General features: G+C 48.9%; 1 protein-coding gene across 5 annotated transcripts in view; it reads left to right on the top strand.

Moving 5' to 3' along the window:
• The window catches only part of LOC128347948 (complement C3-like), a 136900-nt gene that overhangs the window by 25484 nt on the left and 89474 nt on the right, over nt 1-21942 (top strand). For all 5 annotated transcript variants that reach the window (XR_008317844.1, XM_053303318.1, XM_053303317.1 and 2 more), the window contains exons 4-13: nt 87-157; nt 2719-2804; nt 4042-4124; nt 4345-4435; nt 12386-12488; nt 12607-12727; nt 14258-14373; nt 14582-14755; nt 17141-17341; nt 18417-18611. Coding sequence is in view for 4 of the 5 variants with exons in the window: in XM_053303318.1 (XP_053159293.1) it covers nt 87-157; nt 2719-2804; nt 4042-4124; nt 4345-4435; nt 12386-12488; nt 12607-12727; nt 14258-14373; nt 14582-14755; nt 17141-17341; nt 18417-18611 (1241 nt within the window). In the remaining variant the exon portion in view is untranslated. The remainder of the gene's footprint in view (nt 1-86; nt 158-2718; nt 2805-4041; nt 4125-4344; nt 4436-12385; nt 12489-12606; nt 12728-14257; nt 14374-14581; nt 14756-17140; nt 17342-18416; nt 18612-21942) is intronic.

Raw genomic sequence — 21942 nt, 5'->3', positions numbered from 1 at the left:
ACCAGAAGCAACAGTGGGACAAAATAAAGATACCATGGGAAGCTTGGGAAGCTCTCAAATCACTTTGGAACTCTTTTCCTTCTCAGTGCATTATCGTATCTTCTCTGTGGGTCATCACCTGGAACGTTCAAATAAAACTGTGATCATCGAAGTTGAGGTGAGAGCCATGCTCAGAGTGCCTGTATATTAAAGTACACGGAGTGAGTGTAGTATAGCCACCTAAATAGGCAGTGGCTCTTGGTGCTCCATGAACCCTTCAAAAGAATTTGTGATGATGGGAAAGGAAAAGAACTCTCAGCAGCTTTCCTTGGGAGCACTTTGCATGAGCATCTATATATACCTGTGGCTAATCCTGTATGTGGCAGCTCTCGCGAGAGTTCTTGAGCAGCTGCCGGGAGAGGAAGAAGAATGCAGGAAAGCAGCGGCTGACTGGCTGAGAGAAAGCAGCAGTGGTGGCAGAACTGGCTGAAGGGATGTCGGGGGAGAACAAACGAACTGGCTGAAGGGATGGAGACGAATGAAGACAGGGCAGGGGGTCAGATCAGTTCTGGTGACGGTGGGGGGTGGGGAGACATGGAGAACTAGGGGCACAGATGCTTTGTGCCAGGTCAGCTAGTTTACCATAAATCGTTAGAGTCAGTTTTCAGTGCCAGTACCAGAGGGGGCAGTGACGATGGTCAATCCTACCACCTGGGCCACATCCTCAAATTAAAAGCCTTTCATCAAGAACTGGAAAAAGAAATTTATTGAGGTGTAGGCTGCTTGTTTACTTTCTGCCTTATTGATACGTAAAGTGGCTAACATCTAAACTAACAAAGCCCTAATGCTGCACTGGTGCTACAGGGGATTTTCATCAATCTCCTGTTTCCCCTGTGACCCCAAAAATATGACCCTGAGGGCTGCATGACCCTCAGGGATGTATTTACAGGAGTCACATTGGGCTTCAGAGGGAAGGGGAGATTAAAAAAAAATCATCCTTCCCCTGTAGCACCAGTGCAACATTGGTGCATGAGTGCTTTGTTAGACTGCATGATAGCAACAATTTATTTCCATGGTTTTGGAAAGCAGTGGTACACAGTTCAGAATTTTAAGCAAAACTAACTTAGGGCTGGTTCAGATGTACACAGCCCTGCACACACACAAACGTTACGGATGCACCAAGAGTACACCCACTCTGACTTCACCGGCAGACATGCCAATGCGCTCTCGGAGCATCCTTTAATTGCATGAGAGGAGTGTCCACCTGAATCACTTCTCTACACGTGCTCCAAAACCCTGGAGTTTGGAGCATGAATAAAGGGATGATTCTGACAAGGACCCCTCTCATATGACCAAAGGATGCACCAAAAGCATTTTGGAATGTCTGCTGGTGACGTCAGGGTGGGTGTGCTCTTGGTGCAGCCCTAACACTGCCTGTTCAGAGCTGTGTTCATCTGAACAGGCCCCTAGATAACTATGAATGTAAAGAGGACGGAGAGTAGATGATGCAAGATTATTACAGAGACATCCATCTGGGAAAGTGACTACAAGGAAAGATCAGTGGGCACACCTGCTTTGCAAGTGGGAGGTCCCTGGCTCAGTCCCAGCTTCTCTACATAAAAGTATCTCAAGTAGCAAGATTTCCTGCCAGAGAACATGTGTGGGTCCAACTTCTTCCTCCACGGTACTCTGTCGCTGAGCAGTTTAGGGGAAGTGGGCAGGGGGTGGAATGGCTGTGATCCATAAGAATAACATCTTCCTTACCAGGATCCCTGTGAGAGAATTGATTTATAATGAGTGTGTGTACCTTAGGTTGGGGACTCTAGATAGATTGGGGATTCTGTTGGTGTATCACCCATCCCACTGCCTAACAGGCTCCCTAACTGAGCTGACGGAGCTGGTAGCTGAGTTGGTGTTGGAGTTGCCCAGGCTTTTGGTACTGGGTGATTTCAACGTCCACTTTGGGACTGGTTTGTCTGGTGCTGCTCAGGAGTTCATAATGACCATGACAACTATGGACCTATCCCAGTTAGTCCTACGACCTACACATGTTGCTGGTCACACACTGGATTTAGTATTTTGCTCGGATCAAGGGAGTGTTAGAATGGTGGGGTCTCCTGTAGCTTCCCCATTGTCATGGATGGACCACTTCCTGGTTAATGTTGGTCTCACAGTCACGTCTGACCCCTGCAGGGGTGGTGGACCTATTAGAATGGTCCGCCCAAGAAGGCTGTTAGATCCAGTAGGGTTCCAAAGGGCCTTGGAAGGTTTTGGAGTTGGTTCTGCCGGCGATTCTGTCAATGCCCTGATGGATACCTGGAACAGGGAACTTACCAGGGCAGTAGATGCTATCACTCCTAAGCGTCCTCTTCGACCCATTTCAAAATTAGCTCCATGGTATACAGAAGAGCTCCAGGAGCTGAAGCAACAAGGTAGACGATTGGAGTGCAAATGGAGGAGGACTAATCTTGAATTCAATAAGACACAGCACAGAGCCCATTTGATTCTGCATTGGATCCTGCTGCTTGGTTGTGTATCGGAGCACAGCCAACATAGAACTGACTAGCAGGGCAGTGCTGATCACATGGGTCAGTTGTTCATCGGCATACAGCTCACATGGACCCAGGCTAATGATACCCAATACCATCCTTATGCTATGGATGTACGAAATGTTCAGTATAACTGCATGTGTTTTTCAGCTCTTCCACACCTCTGTTATTCTGTTTTTCCCCCTTCCAGACACCAGAAGGCATTATTGTCAGCCAGAATATCTTTGCCTCTAATGTGAGAAACTTCCAGCCTTACCATTTACCTGAGATTGTCAGGTAATTTATTACAATATGGTGAATCTCTACAGAAAATAAACTGAAAGAGCAGTTATGGAAGAAAGCCTATTAATGTGTACTAGCTGACCTGGCGCAGAGCATCTGTGCCCCTAGTTCTCCCTATCCCCCCCCATCTTCATTTCATGCTCCCCACCTTCAGCCCCATTTTGTGCTCCCTCAGCAGGCGGCCAGCTGGGTTGCCGCTTCTCCTCCCTCAGTGGCCAGCTGGCCTGGCCACCGCTTCTCCTCCCCAGCTGCTTGGACATTCTCCTGGCCAGCAGTTTCTTTCTGCCCATCCCCATTGCCAATCAGCAGCACGCTCGCGAACTCTCGCGAGAGCTGCCACACATGGGGTTAGCAACGGGCATGTTTAGGAGAATCTGTATATAGAGAGATGCTGTCCTCTATCCTGTAACTTTGGTTTCACATTCAAGTAGCAGCACCCAAAGCTCCCACACACTTCAGCATTATTTATTTTCTCGCTCACTTATTCTGTTTTTCCTCCCGAGGAGCTCCAAGTGGCACACAAATGGGCATTCCATGTTATTAGCCTGACAACAACCTTGTGATGCAGGTTAGTCAGACAGACAGTGACTTTCCCAAGGCCACCCAGTGAACTCCATAGATGAATATTTATTTATTTAGTATGTTTGTGTACCACTCAAACTTGTGTCTCTGGGCAGCTTACAACAAATGCATCGTAATTAAAACAGTTTAAAACAAATTCACATTAAAATCTAGTTAGAAGCTTGGGTGAACAAATGTGGTTGAAGCATCTTCTTTAAAACTGTCTGAGATGGGGAGCCTCTTACATCAGCAGAGAGTGCCTTCCAAAGCTCTGGAATGATAATGGAGAAGGCTCATAGGAATGAGCCAGACAAGTCAGTGGACCAGACAAGTCAGTGGCATCTGCAGGTGGACCTCCGCAGGTGATCTCAGTAGACAGTGGGGCTCATAACAAAGAAGGCTTACTCTTAAATTAGAGATCTGAACCCAGTGGCAGGAAAAACAAGACTAATTTCAACCTCCTCATACTTAGGTCCTAAGATTTCTGAGTCAGGCATTCTGTTCCAGCCTTAACTCTACTACCCATGGATGACCATAAAAGAACACCCCTGTTTTAGTATCCTTAGTAATACCACCCATGGAGGGAAGAGGTCTTGGGGTGGGGACCCATGCTAATTTTACAAATGTGTTGATAGAAGCAATGAAGAATTCCTTCATTTTCCTTCTCTAGTTTGGGGACCTGGAAGATTGTGGCCAAGTATGAAGACTCCCCCCAGCAGTCCTTCTCAGCACCATTTGATGTCAAGGAGTATGGTAGGAGCCGCCCTCCCTGCTCAGCAGTTTCCATGCCTGATCCCAGTTTTCATCTCCTCTTTAATTCTCCAACTCTTTCCCAAAGAAGACTCAATTTCGTCCTTCATATTTGCATTGCAAATTAGGCTAACAAAATGTCTTAGAAATTTGCTGCTCTTATCTCCTTTTTATCCTTCCATGAATGTTTATATTCTCCTCTTCCCCCTGTTTTTTTCTCCAGTGCTGCCAAGCTTTGAAGTCACAGTGGAACCATCAGAGAAGTTTTTTTATATTGATGATGAGAGGGATTTCAAAGTCTCTATTGTTGCAAGGTGAGAAGAAAGAGAGACAATTAACACTTGCTTTCATTTGTATGAAATCAAATTACCTTATAATATCCAATGCTGTTTATTATTTTTATATATCGCCCTTCATCCAGGGATCCCAGGGCAATAAACAAAATCATACAAATGTAATAAAAAATTTAAAAAGAAGGGGGAAACCAACAAACACAGCTACAGAACCAAACTAAATGGCAGAGGCCAAGTAATGCCAAAGACCTGAGTAAAAAGGCAGCCTTTAAAAATTAGAAGTGAGCAAGCAAAGCATGATTGCGTGATTGTATTTACAACACCTTTACCTTTACAACACCTTTACCTGGAAATAAATCCTGTGGCTATCATATAGACTAATGCTGCATTAGTGCACATATGTTGCCCTAGGGCAAGGATGTTGTGCTAGCTCAAGGATGCATGCACAACTTCAGCCCTCTAGCTGTTGAACTACAACTCCCATCATTCCCAGCCACAGTGGCTAATAATCAGGGCTGATAGTCCAACAACAGCTGGAGGACCAAAGTCACGCATCCCTGTGCTACCTGGTTCTGCCAAGTTAGGAGCTTGAGTTCCAGACTAGTGTTGCACTGGTGCAACAGGGTGCAGTTGAACAACATGTGGCGCACCTCTCCTGCTATGAAACTCCTTCCTCAGTCCATTTAAGTTGTAGGGAATGATGCAAAGCCAGTTGCTATAATTGTTGTTCCATACTAGGGTTGCCAACTGTCCCAATCTATGCGGGACGCCCCACATTTTAAGGAGGAAATGTTTGTTCTGTTCGGGACCACACTTTCCCTGCATTTTGGTGGCGGGCAGCGGCATGCACGACCAGCTGCAGCACCGCTGCCACCTTCGGCTGCCTCCCAGGAGCAGCGCATTCACACGGCCAGCAGCAGCGCCACCGCCACCTCCAGGCTCTGGCTCCCAGGTCCCTCCTACATCTATCTGCTGAAAGTGAGAAGGCAGAAAAGGGAGTGGCAAACTCCATTGCCTGAGTTACTGATCAATTCTTCTCGGTTCTTGCTGCCAGGGACATCTCATGGGTTATCCCTTTCCACCAGCTCCGAGACAGGACAGATACTCTGCATAGAAAAAACAGATAACGGCCCGCCCACTTGGGGCTGCTGGGGATAACCCCGCCCCAGTTCTTTCTGTCCTCACCTAGCTCTGGCAGCAGATTCTTTCTTCTCCGTTTGTATTCTGATCTTACTCTCAAAAATTTTCTATCTGTCTTTTCTTCAGTCTCTGTGTCCCTGGTGTAGGTTAGCCCCTTGTGTTTTTTCCTTTTTTTTAAAAAAAGACCCTTTCTCCTCAGCGTTTTCCAGTGTCGTCTGTCACACTGTCCCCCCTTCCCCTTCTTCTCCACTCCCGTTTTATGGAGCTTCCTTTTAGGGGAAAAATAGTTCTAGTCCCCAGGGGAACTAGGCAAAGCCGCTTCGGGCCAGCGTGCTCCAAACCATTCGGAGCCGCGGTCCCACTGCAACTCGCCCCGCCACTTTTCCACTTGCACGCTAGCGGTCCCGGCGGTCCAGCGCTGCACCAAGTGACTTTTCAACAGCCGCCCGTCCTGCCGTTCCTGGCCGTTGCGGGGGTGAGTGAGTCTGCAAGGACCATAGAGGCCTCAGAGAACGTTACCGCTTCAGCGACGGTGACGGATGCCTTGGAGCCGCCCACGCCGGTCACTCCCGGGTCCGCGGTGAGTCTTCTGCCTTCGGGCCGTGAGACTCGTGCATCAGCGGCCCGGTCTGCAGCAGAGAGAAGCGAGCCCCCCCCCCCCCAGGGCATCGTGTTTGCGAGGCGGCCTTTCGCTAATCCGCCCCCGTGCTTGGCCGAAATAAGGGCCATCACCGAAGCTCACGACCGGAGAAGGGGAGAAAACAAAATGGCGGCGGAGCCAGGAAAGAAGGCGCAGAAAGAGGCTGAAGCGGCCATTTTAACTGAAAATGTCCAATTTTCGGCAGGAGCGCCAATCGAAAAGTCTTCCTCCAAGGAGGTACTGGGGGAGTGTTTGGATGGTGGGGGAGACCAAGGTCCATCTGCTCCTGTAGTGTTACTGACTATTCACAAAACAGTGCCTCCGGACTGGCAGGCGTGGTTTAAGAACACCATTATAGACACTATTTATTAAGTCAGACCGCCAGTAAAGAAGGATAAAAAAGCACATAAGCGAAGGAAGCGAGATCCTTCGCCTTCAGTTAGTGATTCCTCTAGTGACTCCTCCCCATCACCCCCTAAGAAAGCCAAGGCCAAAACCAAACACACTAAGGTGAAAAAGGCCCCCCGAAAAGGAATGAGCCTCACTCATCGGATATGTCCGACCAGGACTCTGGTTATCCTAGGCCCCTTAATTCCAGACCTTTGGTGAATACGAACAGGAATCTCCCACAAAGTCCCATGTCGGGGGGTGGGGGGGAGGATACCAGGACAAGAACGGGTTCCTTACCTCAGGACCCTGGGGAACCAGATAGAGAAGACAGTGATTGGTCAGGGGGAGAGGACAATGATGCTACATCCGTGTCTCAAAGGCTGTTCATGGCGGAAGATTTCAACCCCCTCATGTCCAGGATTATAAAGACGATAGGGCTTCAGCAAACCACTACCCCTGAACCCACAAATGAGAAAGGGGACTGGGTTTTTCCCAGGGCAACGCCAAAAGACATTCTCTTGCCTTTCCCAGAATTATTTACAGATGTGGTGAAGCAGGAGTGGCGGCTTCCTGTGGCAAATAGGAAGCCTTTGGCTATTTCTAACCATTTTTATTCTTTTCAGAAGGAGGTCACAGATTTTCTTAAAACGCCCAGTACGGACGCTCCCATCGTGCAGTTGGTCTCAAATTCCTTGGTGCCAAGAGATGGTGAGGTAACTCTCAAAGACCCGGCGGATAAAAAAGCCGAGTCGGCGTTTAAACGCACACATGACAACTCGACTCATGCGACCAGAGCAGCGGCGGCAGCCTCCATGGTGGCGAGAGCTTCCTTGCTCTGGCTAGATGGGCTGTTAAATGACCCGCCAGCTGACAACGTCAAGCTTAGACAACAACTAGTCAAGATACAAAAGGCGCAGGCTTTTATAGCTGACGCCACTCTTGATTCCATCAGGTATTTTTCACGGGTAGCGGCAGCATCAGTATTAGGGAGGCGCCATCTGTGGTTAAAAAATTGGGTGGTGGATAGCACCTCGAGGAGCAATCTCACAGCCATCCCTTATGACACCACTAAGCTTTTTGGGGAAGAAGCCCTAAAGGACGTTCTGGTCGAGTCGAGCGATAAACGCAAGACCATGCCCACAGCCTTACGCAAGCCAGAGAGGCATCCCTTTAAGAAAAATTTCCAACAGTTCCAGCCCTTTCAGGGGTTCCAGCCTTTCAGAGGCTGGTACAGGGATGCTAGACAACAGAGGGGATCTTGGGGCATCAGCACTCCCCCTATAGAGGGACAAGTGGCTTTAGACAGCAGTCCACCCAAACCAAGCAAAAATCCCAACAATGACTGCCAAGCAGTCCAGCTGGGGGGGCGCCTGATGAAGTTCTTTCCCGCCTGGGAGTCTTCCGTAACAGACTCCTGGGTTCTATCAGTAATACAGAAAGGTTACAGAATAGAGTTGGACGCTCCTTCCCCCCACAGGTTCATCCCTACCCCCCGGTCTCGATCTCGCCTAAAGCATGCAGAGATGTTACAGGCCATTAGGCATCTCTTAGAGATTGGAGCAGTGGAGCCAGTTCCCCCTTCCCAGGAGGGAGGGGGCGTCTATTCTATTCTATTCACCGTCCCCAAAAAAGACGGCACAAAAAGGGCGGTCCTAGACCTAAAATTCTTGAACAAGTCAGTCAAGAAGCAATGCTTCCGCATGGAAACCTTACGGTCAATCTCGGAAGCCCTTCTGCACTTGGACTTTCTCTCGTCCATCGACCTGAAGGAGGCGTATTTACATGTGCCCATTCACCCCGAAAGCAGAAGGCTACTTCGATTCAAGTACGCGGGACACCACTATCAATACGCCGCATTGCCTTTCGGCCTGTCGGCCGCGCCCAGGGTGTTCACCAAGGTCCTGGCTCCCTTGGTGGTGCACTTACGGCTCCGGGGAGTTCGGCTTTTCACGTACTTAGACGATTTGCTTCTGAAATCGGGCAGTCTACAGGAAGCTCATCGGGACCTGGCCCTCATGATAGTGGAGCTAGAACACCACGGCTTCCTCATAAATCATCAAAAAAGTCTGCTACAGCCAAGCCACCACCTTCGCCACCTAGGGGTGGTGATAAACACAGTAGAGGATCGTCTTTTTCTTCCGTGGGACAGGTTCAACACCATCACGGCCGAGTTAAAGACAGTGTTGGCATCTTCATCAATTCTTCTAATGTCCCTATCCAGGCTGCTGGGCCTGATGGTAGCAACGATAGAAGTGGTTCTGTGGGCAAGATTCCACCTACGCCCCCTGCAATGGTTCCTGCTTCCTCATCAGCAGTCCATTGCGAGGAAGAGGAAGCTGTGGCTGCACGTTCCAGTTCAACTCCGGAAGTCGCTGCGTTGGTGGTTGAGCCCGATCAACCTATTCCGAGGGAGGGAGTTCTTGGACCCTCCAAAGGTGTTGGTCACTACAGACGCAAGCGACAGGGGCTGGGGGGCCCACTGCCTCCATTTCTCCACTCAAGGTCGCTGGGACGAGAGTGAAAGTCAGCACAGCATAAATTGGAGGGAGCTAAGAGCCATTCGGTTGGCGCTAGTAGCTTTCCAGCCGGCGATCCAGGGTCAACATGTCCTCGTGAGAACGGACAACACTTCAGCAAAGGCCCATGTGATCTGGCAAGGAGGCACACGTTTCTGGTCCTTACATCAGGAGGCGATGCTACTCCTCTCATGGTCGGAGGTGAACATCAAGTCTCTCTCAGCACATCATCTCAAGGGCAAACTGAACCAGGTAGCAGACTGGCTCAGCAGGGAAGATCTCCACCTGGGGAAATGGAGCCTCAATCCGAAGATATTCCAGCTGATCACCGAGCGAATGGGCACCCCAAGCATGGACTTATTCGCAACACCAAAGAACGCTCAATTAAAGCGGTTCATGTCCAGATTTCCCTCCAAGGGGGCAACAGCAGTGGACGCCCTGTCAAGTCCGTGGCCGAGAGGTCTCCTGTTCGCGTATCCGCCAACGCCCCTACTGACCAGGGTGATCAGGAGGATTCGCCTCTTGAGGGCCCGAGTGATCCTCATCGCGCCGTTCTGGCCCAGACGGCCGTGGTTTCCGGATCTGGTACACCTGGCCGCAGAACCTCCTTGGGAGCTCCCCGTCTGCAGCGATCTCCTCTATCAAGGTCCAATCCATCACCTAGATCTGGGTTGGTTAAGGCTGACCGCCTAGAAACTGAACGGGGATTGCTGAGTCAATTTGGTTACTCGCCAGCAGTGTTACGGACAATCTTAGCCTCGCGTAGACCGTCAACCAATCGTATTTACCAAGCTACCTGGCGGGCATTCCTGTGCTGGTGTTCCCGTCACTCCGTTCCCCGTGGGACTGCCACCATAAAGCTTTTATTGCAGTTTCTGCAGGACGGTTTGGAGAAAGGCCTCAAGCCAAACACATTGAAGCGCCAAGCAACATCCTTAATAGGGCTCGTATCCGGCCGTTCCCTCTCCTCCTCTGAGGCCAACCCTCATTTGAAAAGATTTCTCAGAGGGGCCACCTTGATGTCTCCTCCGGTCGTCCATAGGTTTCCATCCTGGAACCTAGACGTGGTCCTTACGGCGCTCCAGCATCCACCTTTTGAACCAATCTCAACCATTCCGCTGAAAACACTATCCCATAAGTTGGCTTTCCTGGTGGCAATAACCTTGGCCAGACGAATCTTGGAGTTACGGGCCCTGTCAATTGGAAAATCCTTTTGCATCTTTCAGAAAGAGGCGGTAAGGCTTATTCCTGATCCTTTTATTCATCCAAAGGTCCCGTCTGTTTTCCATCAGTCACAGGATGTTTACCTTCCCTCTTTCTGCCCTCACCCTACCCATGAGGGGGAGAAGCTCTGGCACAAGCTGGACGTCCGCAGGTGCTTGAAGATCTACATTAAGAGGACTGCCTCTATGCGCACTACAGACACTATGTTTGTTTCCTACAATGCTCGTTCAATGGGAGCTGCCGCCTCTTCGGTTTCGATTGCTCGCTGGATAAAGGAATGCATTGTGATGGCCTACAATGCACAACACAAAACACCGCCTGCTAGGATTACAGCACATTCCACCAGGTCGGCAGCAGCCACAGCGGCGTTCTCTTCTCACGCACCAGTTCAAGATATTTGCAGAGAGGCTACCTGGTTGGCCCCGACGACCTTTACCAGACATTATAAGATGGAAACACACGCCACCGTCCAGGCGGTTTTTGGTAGGAGGGTCCTTCAGCAGGTCCTCCCACAGGAATAGGCAGGTACGCTCCCGCCCAGGATGGCCAAAGCTGTGGTATGTCCCGTGAGATGTCCCTGGCAGCAAGAACCGAGAAAGGAGCATTGGTTTCACTTACCGTGAAGGCTTCTTCTGGTTCTTGTTGCCAGGGACATCTCGACCCACCCAGTAGGTGCGTCCTGCCTGTTCCTGTCGGATGTTGAGGTATCAATATCTTACTAACCTCTTATCTTCCTGTCAATGTCTATGCACACATTTTATTGGATATGTTTTTGTTTCCCATGTTCTGGTTACCTGGGATATTCTATGTTACTGTTTCTCTTTTTACATGTGGGTGAATATCCTCTTCACGGCTCAGTTTCGGACGAAAGAACTGGGGCGGGGTTATCCCCAGCAGCCCCGAGTGGGCGGGCTGTTATCTGTTTTTTCTGTGCAGAGTATCTGTCCTGTCTCGGAGCTGGTGGAAAGGGATAACCCATGAGATGTCCCTGGCAACAAGAACCAGAAGAAGCCTTCACGGTAAGTGAAACCAACGCTCCTATCTGTTGCATCTCAGAGGCAAACTACAGTACATGCAAACAAAGTCCCAATGGATTTTATTTTATTTATTTTATTTTATTGGTAAGGAAAAGGAGCTGGTAGGGGGAGCATTCTGAGCAGAGAATTAAGAGGGGGAATTGGGTGCTTCATAAGACTGAAGGCTTGGTCGCATATGTAAAGGGCACGAGGCCATCCTACAGAAAGCATCTTCATAAGACATGCCTATTGCAGATTTTTTTTATAAATTTGTGGATGTTATTAATGCCACAGGTGGTGTGAAAAGCAGCCCTTTTCATCCAAATTATCATCTTTAGAAGTGCAGCTATTCCACTGAAAACATGGGGAGTGGGGCTTGTGTATGCATTTTCTTCTCCCATGTTCCAGATGCAGACTTGATTGCAAAAACATAAACATGACAAAGCATTACACAGGCCATTTATGAAGTCATCATGCAACAGAAGCAAGAACTACAAAAACCATCTGAAAACCAGAGTGTTTTCCACACAGGGCTTTTAAAGCCCTTTAGTTCGTATCTCCTCTGGAACGGAGGGTGTGCGTTCACATATTGGGCATATTTACCCCAAAGTCCCTGTGAGATATCAGGGAGCATTTCACACACAATTTGGGTTTTTCACTGTGTGTTAAGAGTGTAGCCCAATTTATATTCAGGGTTAAAAAACCCATTTTTTGCGTCGGTTTTGGGGGACAACTTCTAGTTCGCAGTAAAGCCTCGCAGTAAACTCACAGTAAGGCCTGCTATGTAAAGAACACCCAGCTGAAGCCCTTCAGTTATTTTACTTCTACACAGCTACTACTTCTACCTTGTGTGAAGCACAGGGAATCCTGCTTTTGCAGGACATGGATGAGTATGCATGTTGTGCATTATTCCTTTATTGGAGTCCGTAACAATCTGTCCATTATCCTATCATCAGTCTTCTACCCAGTTTTCTCTTGGTCTGTTTCCCCATTCATGCTCCTTTTGCTGTCTTAAGAGGCTATTTTTGGTTGTTGGCTCTTCCAGGTTCCTCTATGGGAAGAAACTGGATGGTGTGGCCTTTGTACTCTTTGGAGTGAAAATGGATCAGGAGAAAATAAACATCCCAGACTCACTCATGAGAATTCCGGTATGATGAGTATATGCATTCAGCTGAGTGTGTTTGTACAGGTTTCTTTGCACACTATTTTGGTTTGTTCTGGACCCAGCATGGGTAGCTGCCAAACTGTCTTTTCTTTTCTTCCCAGATTGTAGCAGGGGATGGGGAAGCGACACTAACAAGAGCCATGTTACAGAGCCGATTTCGCAATCTCACTGATCTTGTTGGTCACTCCCTCTATGTCTCTGTTACAGTGATAACAGAATCAGGTGAGTGATCATTTTGATTCCATATGAAAAAGCAAGTGAATCATATACAGAAACTAGGAGTTACGAAGGGGGAAGAAGTCCCGTCCCCACCCTGTTACTCACCTCCTTTCCCCACCGCTCATGCTTACAAAAGGGCTTGCCTGAAGAAGAAAGAGCTCTGAGCGTGATGATGGGCACTTCCATGATTGTGAGGCTGGATCGATCCAGCCTTGCAATCACACAAGTATCTACCATCACGCTTAGGGCTCGTCCCTCTTCAGACAAGCCCCATTGTAAGTGGGGAGAGACAGTGGCTACATTTGCACAGAATGTGAAACCGGAGATTGCTGGACCCGTGGTTAATTTTTCAAACCATAAATTGCATCATAAATGTTCATCCAACCTGATTGTGGGGAGTGGGGAGCAAGAGGCAGAGTGGGAAGAGGGCATGCCCCTGTGTGACTTTGCCATTTGACAGGATGACAAGCTTCGGATGGGACGTTGCAGCGTCCCTGTTGTGGGCAACTGCTTTGTTGGATTAGAAACATAGGAAGCTGCCATATACTGAGTCAGACCATTGGTCTATCTAGCTCAGTATTGTCTTCACAGACTGGCAGCAGCTTCTCCAAGGCTGCAGGCAGGAATCTCTCTCAGCCAGATCTTGGAGATGCTGCCAGGGAGGGAACTTGGAACCTTCTGCTCTTCCCAGAGCGGCTTCATCCCCTGAGGGGAATATCTGACAGTGCTCACACTTCTAGTCTCCCATTCATATGCAACCAGGGCAGACCCTGCTTAGCTAAAGGGACACGTCATGCTTGCCGCCACAAGACCAGGATTGGAGACGGAGGGGCGGGGTGAGTACTTGGAGAGGTGGCCAGCAAGAAGGTGCCACAGGCATGAAGCAGGCGTGGTCCTGGGTGGTCCTGAGCCATTGTCTATGATTACAGCTCCAGAAAGTGAACGAAACCACAGTTATGGCGCCATCTGTGTTTGGACAGAATGCTGCTGCTGGAAAAACCTCAGGTTGTGGCGGTAAAACTCATTACAAACCAGAGGGTCAAATTGGAGTTTGACAAGGCAAACCTCAGGTTGCTTTTGCCATGAAACCACGGTTGCACGCATTTGAATGTTACAGAGTTCGCACCTCTGCCCTGTTTAACGGTGGTTTCACGATACGTGCAAATGCAGCCAGTGAGTAACGAGACAGGGGTGGAATTCCCCCCCCCCCTTCCTCCCACTGTACATGGCTATCGTGACACGATTTTATACATCTGAACAGGGCTAGAAAAAGACATGGAAAGAATGTGTAGGAGAATGATTGTTGGACATGTCTGAGGAGAGGGGAAACACAAGAATTTGCTGCTCAGAGCTCTAGACACAGAAAAACAGACATGAAAAAGTTCCCTGGACTGAGGGTCGGGAGTTGGAAAATCCACATCTACTGTAACTGCTGGATCTGACACATATAAAATTGGCATTCTCAGAGCATACCTCAACACAAAAAAACCTTGGTTTCTTATTCTTACCACGTCCACTCTCTTCTTTCTGCAGGCAGTGATATGGTGGTGAAAGAGAGAACAGATATTGGCATTGTGACCTCTCCCTATCAGATCCACTTCACAAAAACTTCAAAGTACTTCAAGCCAGGGATGCCCTATGAATTGATGGTAATGTTAATCTGAGTCCCTTTTGCTCCCATGGCCTGGTCCCAGGCTCACTTATGCCATCTTCAGCCCAAAGCGATACCCCTAAAGAGCACTGAAGTTCTGTTGACTCCACCTCTGTTATAAGTGGACTGGTGGGAACAGAGAATTCGATTCATCAGAGACTGCTATGTTCCATACACATCCATCTCTTCCTTTTGAATTGTCTTAGGCCTATGTCACCAACCCTGATGGCTCCCCGGCTCCCCATGTCCCTGTGGTAGCAGAAATCACCGATACTACAAATCCTAAAGATATTCTAGAGAGGAATGCTGCAATTACCCAGAATGATGGGACTGCTTTAATGACCCTGAATATGCCTTCAAGAGAGCAACTAAATATCACTGTGAGTCACTCTGAGATTGTGCTGTGTCCCATTCTGATATACTATGGTTGATGGTTTCCTTCTACACACATACACAAAGCCAATGTTTACAGAGAATAGTGATATTAATAGTAATAATTATATTAATATTAATATTAATAATATTTATTATCTCTTGCAAGGTCTGCACTACAACCTTAGTCCCTCTCAATGCATTACAGGATTCTTCTAGGTAGGCAGTTCACCAGCTCCATCTTAGTGCACCCTGTGTGCAGCTGTGCCCTGAGCATGCTGCTCAGCCTTAGTTTCATTGCAGGCTGTGAGTCGCAAGCTATTTGGACTGTTTTCACACATGAGAGGCACATAGGAAGCTGCCTTATTGCTCTATCTAGCCCAATGTTGTCTACACTGACTGGCAGCAGCACTCTAATGTTTTCAGGGGGGAGTCTTCTCCAACCCTAGCTGAAAATACTGGGGATTAAACCTGGGATCTTCTGCTTGAAAAGCAGATGCTCTGCCACTGAGCTACAAGCCCTGAGAGTGACTTGTGCTTGGATCAGTCCACAACGTGAAGCTAGAAAGCTGCAGCCAACCCTGGAGGAAGGGCTGAAGAGATCACATCAGGTCCCTTCTACATACAGAAGTGCTAGGAAAGATCTACTGCCTTAATCAATGAATGCACTGGTGCAAAGTACAGGCCTCTGCTGCAGGGGTGTACCAAGGTTGGAGCGGGCCCGGAGATGAGATTTTAAAATGGGCCCCTCGCTGCCTTCCTCTCCTTCTCCTGGCCCCATGTCTCTGCTGCAGAAGAACATTAAGGGCACGTGTAATATAGTGTAGCAGATTAACAGACAACCCAAATTGTCATCTGAATCCACTCCAAGATATACGGCCCAAATGATGGAGGCGGGGGGTATGTTGTTCTCAAACCCAACAAAAAGATTTGCAAAATATGGGAAAGGAGACTTGTAGAAATTACATGCTGCTTTTTTAGTATATTGGCTTTTCACAGTAGAGGTTTTCCATGGTAACCTAGCATGGCTTAAAGAGCAATGCAGTTAATTTAACATCCAAACAGTCCTGCATACCAAACCAGTGCTTGCTTGTGGTTCTTTCAGAGTTTTCCCCATCTAGGGTTGTCGCCAAGTGACTCAGTTTGAAAGCCTTGACCCTTATTTCAAAACACAACCACACCACCTGACTTTGTGCTGATATACTTTTATAATAAAACTGCAATCCTATGTACACTGACTGGGAAGTCAAGCATCATTCCCCCCTACACACACACACGTTCTTGAGGGCACAAACAGCAACTGAACTCACAAGAATGTAATAATATAAAACAAGCATATTTATGCAAATATGCGTTAGCAGAAATATTTCAACACACAACTTAACATCCTGCATAATTCTTTATCCACTCCCCCCTCTGTCTCTAAAGGATCCAATATTTAAACAACTGCATTTACAGAATATAAAGATGTAAAAAAGCAAGGTAATGGGTTTTTTTTTGAAGGAGGATGGGGGAGACCTTGGATTTTTTTAAAAATGCAACTTGTGGGCTGGGTGGCACAGAGACCCACCATTCAGAAAAGCAGGCAAGAAGTCCCTTGCACCTCTCTCTCCTGGCTTGCACCGTTTCCCTCAGCATAGCTGAGTGGAGTGCTTGGAAGGAAGGCATTTCCCCCCTCCCCCAGCTTCCCTCCTGCTACTGCGTTTGTTTTTTCAGGACATTTGCAGAGTTCAGGAGTTTTGCAAGCACAGAGAGCAGACGCGGGTACAAAAAATGAAAATGAAACAACCAGAGACAGACCCGATCTCCATGAGGGTGCTCCATTCTCCACACACACCTTAAACTCTTCCCCTTCCTCCTTTGAAGAGAGAGAGTTTGCAAACTGCAGTTCAAGCTGCACAGTTTGCAAAAAAACAAAATCAGGGGGTGGGGGTTACTTTTTATTGTCTTCCTTGTAGTGTCTCCCATTCCCTTCCACCTCCAGGGACAGCCTGGGCGATAGAAGAAGGCAGACAGAACCGCCCCCCTCCCCAAGAGCAGGGCAGGGCTCAGCAGCGATCCATTCATTCTCAGCTGCCTCAGCCTGCTGGGGAGGGGGAGGAAGCTTCATTGGGGGGAAGTTTGCTTCTCTCCCTCCTTCCATTGCCTCGGCTCCCAGCTGCATGGGTGGGGAAGCAGGGAGAGATTGGGCAGGCAGGCAGCTGCCTTGCCTTTGCTCCCTCTTGCAGGGGAGAGGGCAAAGACCGGCCTTGGGGGCCCCTCAGAGGCTGTGAGCCAGGAGACATGCGTCTCCCTTTGTCTCATTAATGGTACGCCTATGCTCTGCTGACTTCTCTGTGTTCAAGGGATTCATGATACTTTGAAGTTCAAGTGACGCTTCTCACTTTCTGTAGGTAAAAACCAACCATGAGATGCTCCCACAAGACCGCCAGGCCAACAATACCATAATGGCTACAGCTTATAAAACTCAGGGGGGATCTGGGCATTTTCTCCATTTAGAGATCAGAGCTGCAGAGGTCAAAGCTGGAGACAATTTACGTATTAGTTTCATCATGAACGACCGCCTTCTGTCGAGCAGATATTTCACCTACATAGTAAGTACTGCAGACCTAGCAAGACTAAAGTAACTGTAGTAATTTTTCTGCAGGAGCAAATATGAGGTTTTCTGCCGTGGGAACCCACAAATCATTGCAGCTGATCGCCCGCCCCCCACCCGCTTTTTCTCTGTTGTGCTCTATTGACAGTTCTAGGGCAGGTCTGTAACAGGTGCACCCTTTCAATTTGTGGGTGTGGGGCAAGATTGTCAGCAAAGTTTAGAGGCCTGCCCTTGAAGACATTCAAGATTACATTGCTGTGCAATCTTACTGATGTTATCAATAACTTAATGTTATCTATATAGGCCAAGGAGTCCTGTTGAGGAAAGAGATTGGTGCCTCTGGCAAGAATACCTAATACCACACTCAAAGCATTAAGCAGCGTAGAGCAGAACATCTCTGAGCAGGCTAACCCTTTACCATCCCTATAGGATAGTCCAATATAGTAAAGCTGGAAGCAGCCCTGGAGTGAGATTTGAGGTGGTGACCTGCTGCCACCCGCCTTCATGGCCCCTGCCGCCACCCTGCCACCGGCCCTGCCTTTACCAGGAGTGCTCACCCAACTCCATACCAGCTGTGGTCTGAAGATGCCACTGCGCCAGTGTGCTGCTCCATGCCAAGGCAAGAACAAGCCTGCCTTAAGAGAGCCCCTGTTCTCACTGAGATGGGGCAATTCCATGCCAGAGCTTCTGGGGGCCGATCAGCCCCTGTTCCCCCCAGCACCCGCCGGCTCCGTTACGGAGCTGGCAGGTGTGTGGGCAGCCGCTTCGGTTTGGCCGCTTCGGTTCGGGTGCTCAGAGCAGACTGTCTGCTTGTGTGCGGGGAGAGCGGGCTAAGCCCGCTCTCCCCACTCACCCTTACAAAGCGGGTCTCACTGATCGTGATCAGTGACTCAGCCGGTGCTGGGTGAGCAGGAGGGGTCCCCAGAGACTTCCCCTCCCTCACTCCAGTTCAGTGGTGGCTAGGCGTCTGTTCCTTCTACTTCACTAGAGTGTGAAGCCAGCATTGTTCAAAACAGTCCATGCTTGTTCATCTCCTTCATCTTAACCAATCAATGTATTTTGTTCACTCTCAGATCTTGAGTAAAGGGAAGGTGATGAAGGCTGGGAGGCAGACGAGGACAGATGGACAGAATCTGGTCACCATGTCTCTGCCTATCACCCCAGATCTCATCCCTTCGTTCCGGTTTGTGGCTTATTATCAAGTAGGAAACAGTGAGATCGTGGCCGATTCTGTCTGGGTGGATGTGAAGGATACCTGCATGGGAACGGTAGGTCACTTCTCACCAAGATTTGCTGTAGCAGTGTTAGTGCAAGGCACCTTTTCCCTCCAAATAAAGTAAAAATATGCAGACATTCAAAATCTGGCAGAGTTTTAGAGAATCTGAATGAGACTTCCCCCCTGCCACAAATCAGTTTCAGTTCTGATTAGAGTTAGCCTATGCCTATTCTTCTTCAGACAAGCTGGCACCTAATTACCAATATGCTTCACAGGAATATTAGGACTTCAAGAACACACGTTCCAATTGTCCTTATTTACCAGGGGCAGTCCCTGTTTTCTGGCACAGGGTCCCTTCAAAAACACGGACTCTCTTCTACCTCTGGGGGAGATGGAGATGTTTGGGATACCTTTCTACACTTGTGTGAACTTGTATGCATGTGAACTAGAGTTCTTCCCATTCCAGGCCCATTCCCCAGGTCTCTAAGCATTGTCGGAGAAAAGAGCAGATATATCTTCATTCTCATTTGCTGCTGCCAGGGACATCTCCATGGGTTATCCCCTCTCATTAGCTCCAAGGCAGGACAGATCTGATTAGTTAGAACAAGAAGAACACGCCCACTTGAGGCTGAAGGGGATAACCCCGCCCCAGTTCTTTCTGTCCTTGCCAGCTCCAGGCAGCAATCCTTTGTCTCTCCTAATCTTTTCTCTCTAAAATTGTTGTCTTACTCCTTTCTCGAGTGCCCCCATTTTTCCCACTATACTCTGCTCCATATATATATATATATATATATATTCTATTGGTTACCTTTCTCTTTTGCTCCACTTCTCCAGCCCGCCCCCCTTCCTCTCCTCTCTCTGTTGCATGGAGCTTGGTACTCGATACAGGGTGATCCTATTACTGCGCGGGACCCGCTAAGGGTCATTTGGTCTGGGGAACTTGATGCCGTTTGGAGGCCCTTTCACAGCAGGACCGCCGTCTCTGGTAGTCTCTCCGCATTGTTCCCTTGACTCGACAGAGCCCCTTCCTTTGCAGCGGTCACAGCCGCAGAACAGCTGCCTGTGCCACTACAGGGCTCAGCATCGGCGACGGCCACCTCAGAGCCACCCGCGCTGATCGCTACCAGGACCACGCGAGACTCCCGCTGTCCGGCTGAAAGACCCACTGTTCGGTGGCCCGGCACACTCTCTCTGCTCTCCTGACGGCCGTGGAATCGTCATCAAGCTGGCAAGTGAGCTTTGCACGTACCCTCTGGCCAGTCCGCCCCCTTCCTCAGAGGAGATTCAGGCCATTGGAGCGGTCTTCGAGTGGGGCAGTAAGAAAATGGCGGCTTCTCAAAAAATGGTGCGATCTACTGAAAAGGGTGCCATTTTGAGTCAGGAGGAGGAGAGCGGGCAGCGGTTACCAGAAACCTCCTGGCAAACTAGACCAAACTAGACCAAGGGAAGTACTGGGGGGTCTGCGTGGGCAGGATATATCTAAGGGGGACTTCCCAAATGCACCTGGGGGCCAGAGTAACACTAATCCAGGCACCTCCCTCACCCTCCCTAAGGTGATTCCCCCAGAATGGCAGGCCTGGTTTTGCAACGCAATTGTGGACACTGTTCACCAAATTAGGTCGGTCAAAAAGGACAAAAAGAGATCCAAAATGAGGAAAATGGCTAGTTCTTCCTCTGACACTTCTTCGTCAAGTGACTCAGTTAGTCACCACCTAAAAAAACCAAAGCCAAACAGAAGCATTTAAAGAGGCAAAAGTCTCCAAAAAACAAAAGGAGTAAGTCGCCTCATTCATCTGACATGTCTGACCATGACTCTGGGGATCCTAAGCCTTCAAACTCTAGCCGTTAGTTCCCCCAAAGAAATCTTCTGGTGCCACTCCATTGCAGGAACTGGACTCTGAATTTGAAGGGGCCTCTATTAGGCCTGTGAGCATGGAACAGGAGCAGGACCCTCTTCCCGATAGGGAGGAGGGAGAGTGGTCGGGGGAGGGAGAACATGAAATGACTAATGTTTCCCAATGCTTATTTGTTGCAGAGGATTTTAACTCCCTCATGTCCAGGGTCATTAAAGCAATAGGTCTCCAGGAAAAAGCTCCTGCTGCATCCAGTTCATTTGTGAAAGGTGATCTGGTATTCCCCAGGTCTAAACCAAAGGACATGTTCTTACCCCTTCCTGACTTATTTGCTGAAGTGGTCAAGGAGGAAAGGCTTCTCCAGGCCACTAACAGAAAACCCATGACCATTGCTAACCATTTTTACTCTTTTGAGCAGGAGGCCTCTGACTTGTTAAAAACTCCTAACACAGATGCCCTGATCGCACAACTGGTGTCTGGCTCCTTCGTCCCTAGGGACAGCGAGGTGGCATTAAAGGACCCAGCAGACAAGAAGGCGGAGTTGGCATTCAAATGAGTCCACGACAACTCATCCTTTGTTACTCGAGCAGCAGCAACAGCGTCCATAGTCGCAAGGGCATCACTCTTTTGGCTGGATGACCTCCTCAATGAGCCTTTCTCTGATCCTGTCAAGCTTCGTCAGCAATTGGTCAAGCTGCAAAAAGCCCAGGCGTTCATTGCTGATGCCATCCTGGATTCTACCAGGTTTTCATCTCGGATTTCGGCAGCTTCAGTCCTTGGCCAAAGACATTTGCAGCTTAAAAATTGGCAGGTGGATAACATCTCCAAAAACAATCTCACTGCAGTACCGTACAACTCTACTAAGCTGTTCGGAGAAGTGGGCTTGAAGGATATCCTCGTTGAGTTGAAAGACAAACAAAAGCCTATGACATCTACCATGCGCAAGCCTGACCGCCCCTTCTTCAAACAAAATTTCCAGCAGTTTCAGCCCTTTCGGGGTTCCTGCTCCTTCCGGGGCCGGAACAGATTTTCCACGGGTCAGAGAAGTTCCTGGGGTAGGCAGCACTTCACTTAACAGGGGTTTTGGTAACCCCAGTCAACAGTCCATGCAAGCAAAGCAGCAGAAACCACAGCAATGACTTGCCCTTAATCAGGCTGGGAGGCCGTCTAACGGACTTTTTGCACTCCTGGGAGTCTTCTACCACAGACAATTGAGTGCAAAAAAAACCAAAAAAACAGTACGGATACAAGAGAGCGCTGGCCGCCCCTTCTCCCCACAAGTTCATCCCAGCACCAAGATCTCGCTCCATTACGAAACATTCAGAAATGTTGCAAGCAATTTGTCATCTGTTGGCGATAGGAGCGGTGGAACCTGTCCCTCCACACCAGGTGGGAAACATTCTGTCTTGCTTACCTTCCCAAAAAAGGATGGGTCCAGAAGACCAGTGCTAGACCTAAAATTTTTGAACAAATGCATCAGGCGCGAGCGTTTTTGTATGGAAGTCTTAAGGTCAGTGTCGGAGGCCCTTC

This window comes from Hemicordylus capensis, chromosome 2 (genome assembly GCF_027244095.1).
Source record: "Hemicordylus capensis ecotype Gifberg chromosome 2, rHemCap1.1.pri, whole genome shotgun sequence".
NCBI classification, from domain to species: Eukaryota; Metazoa; Chordata; class Lepidosauria; order Squamata; family Cordylidae; genus Hemicordylus; species Hemicordylus capensis.
This window is presented reverse-complemented; position numbering and strand designations above follow the sequence as displayed.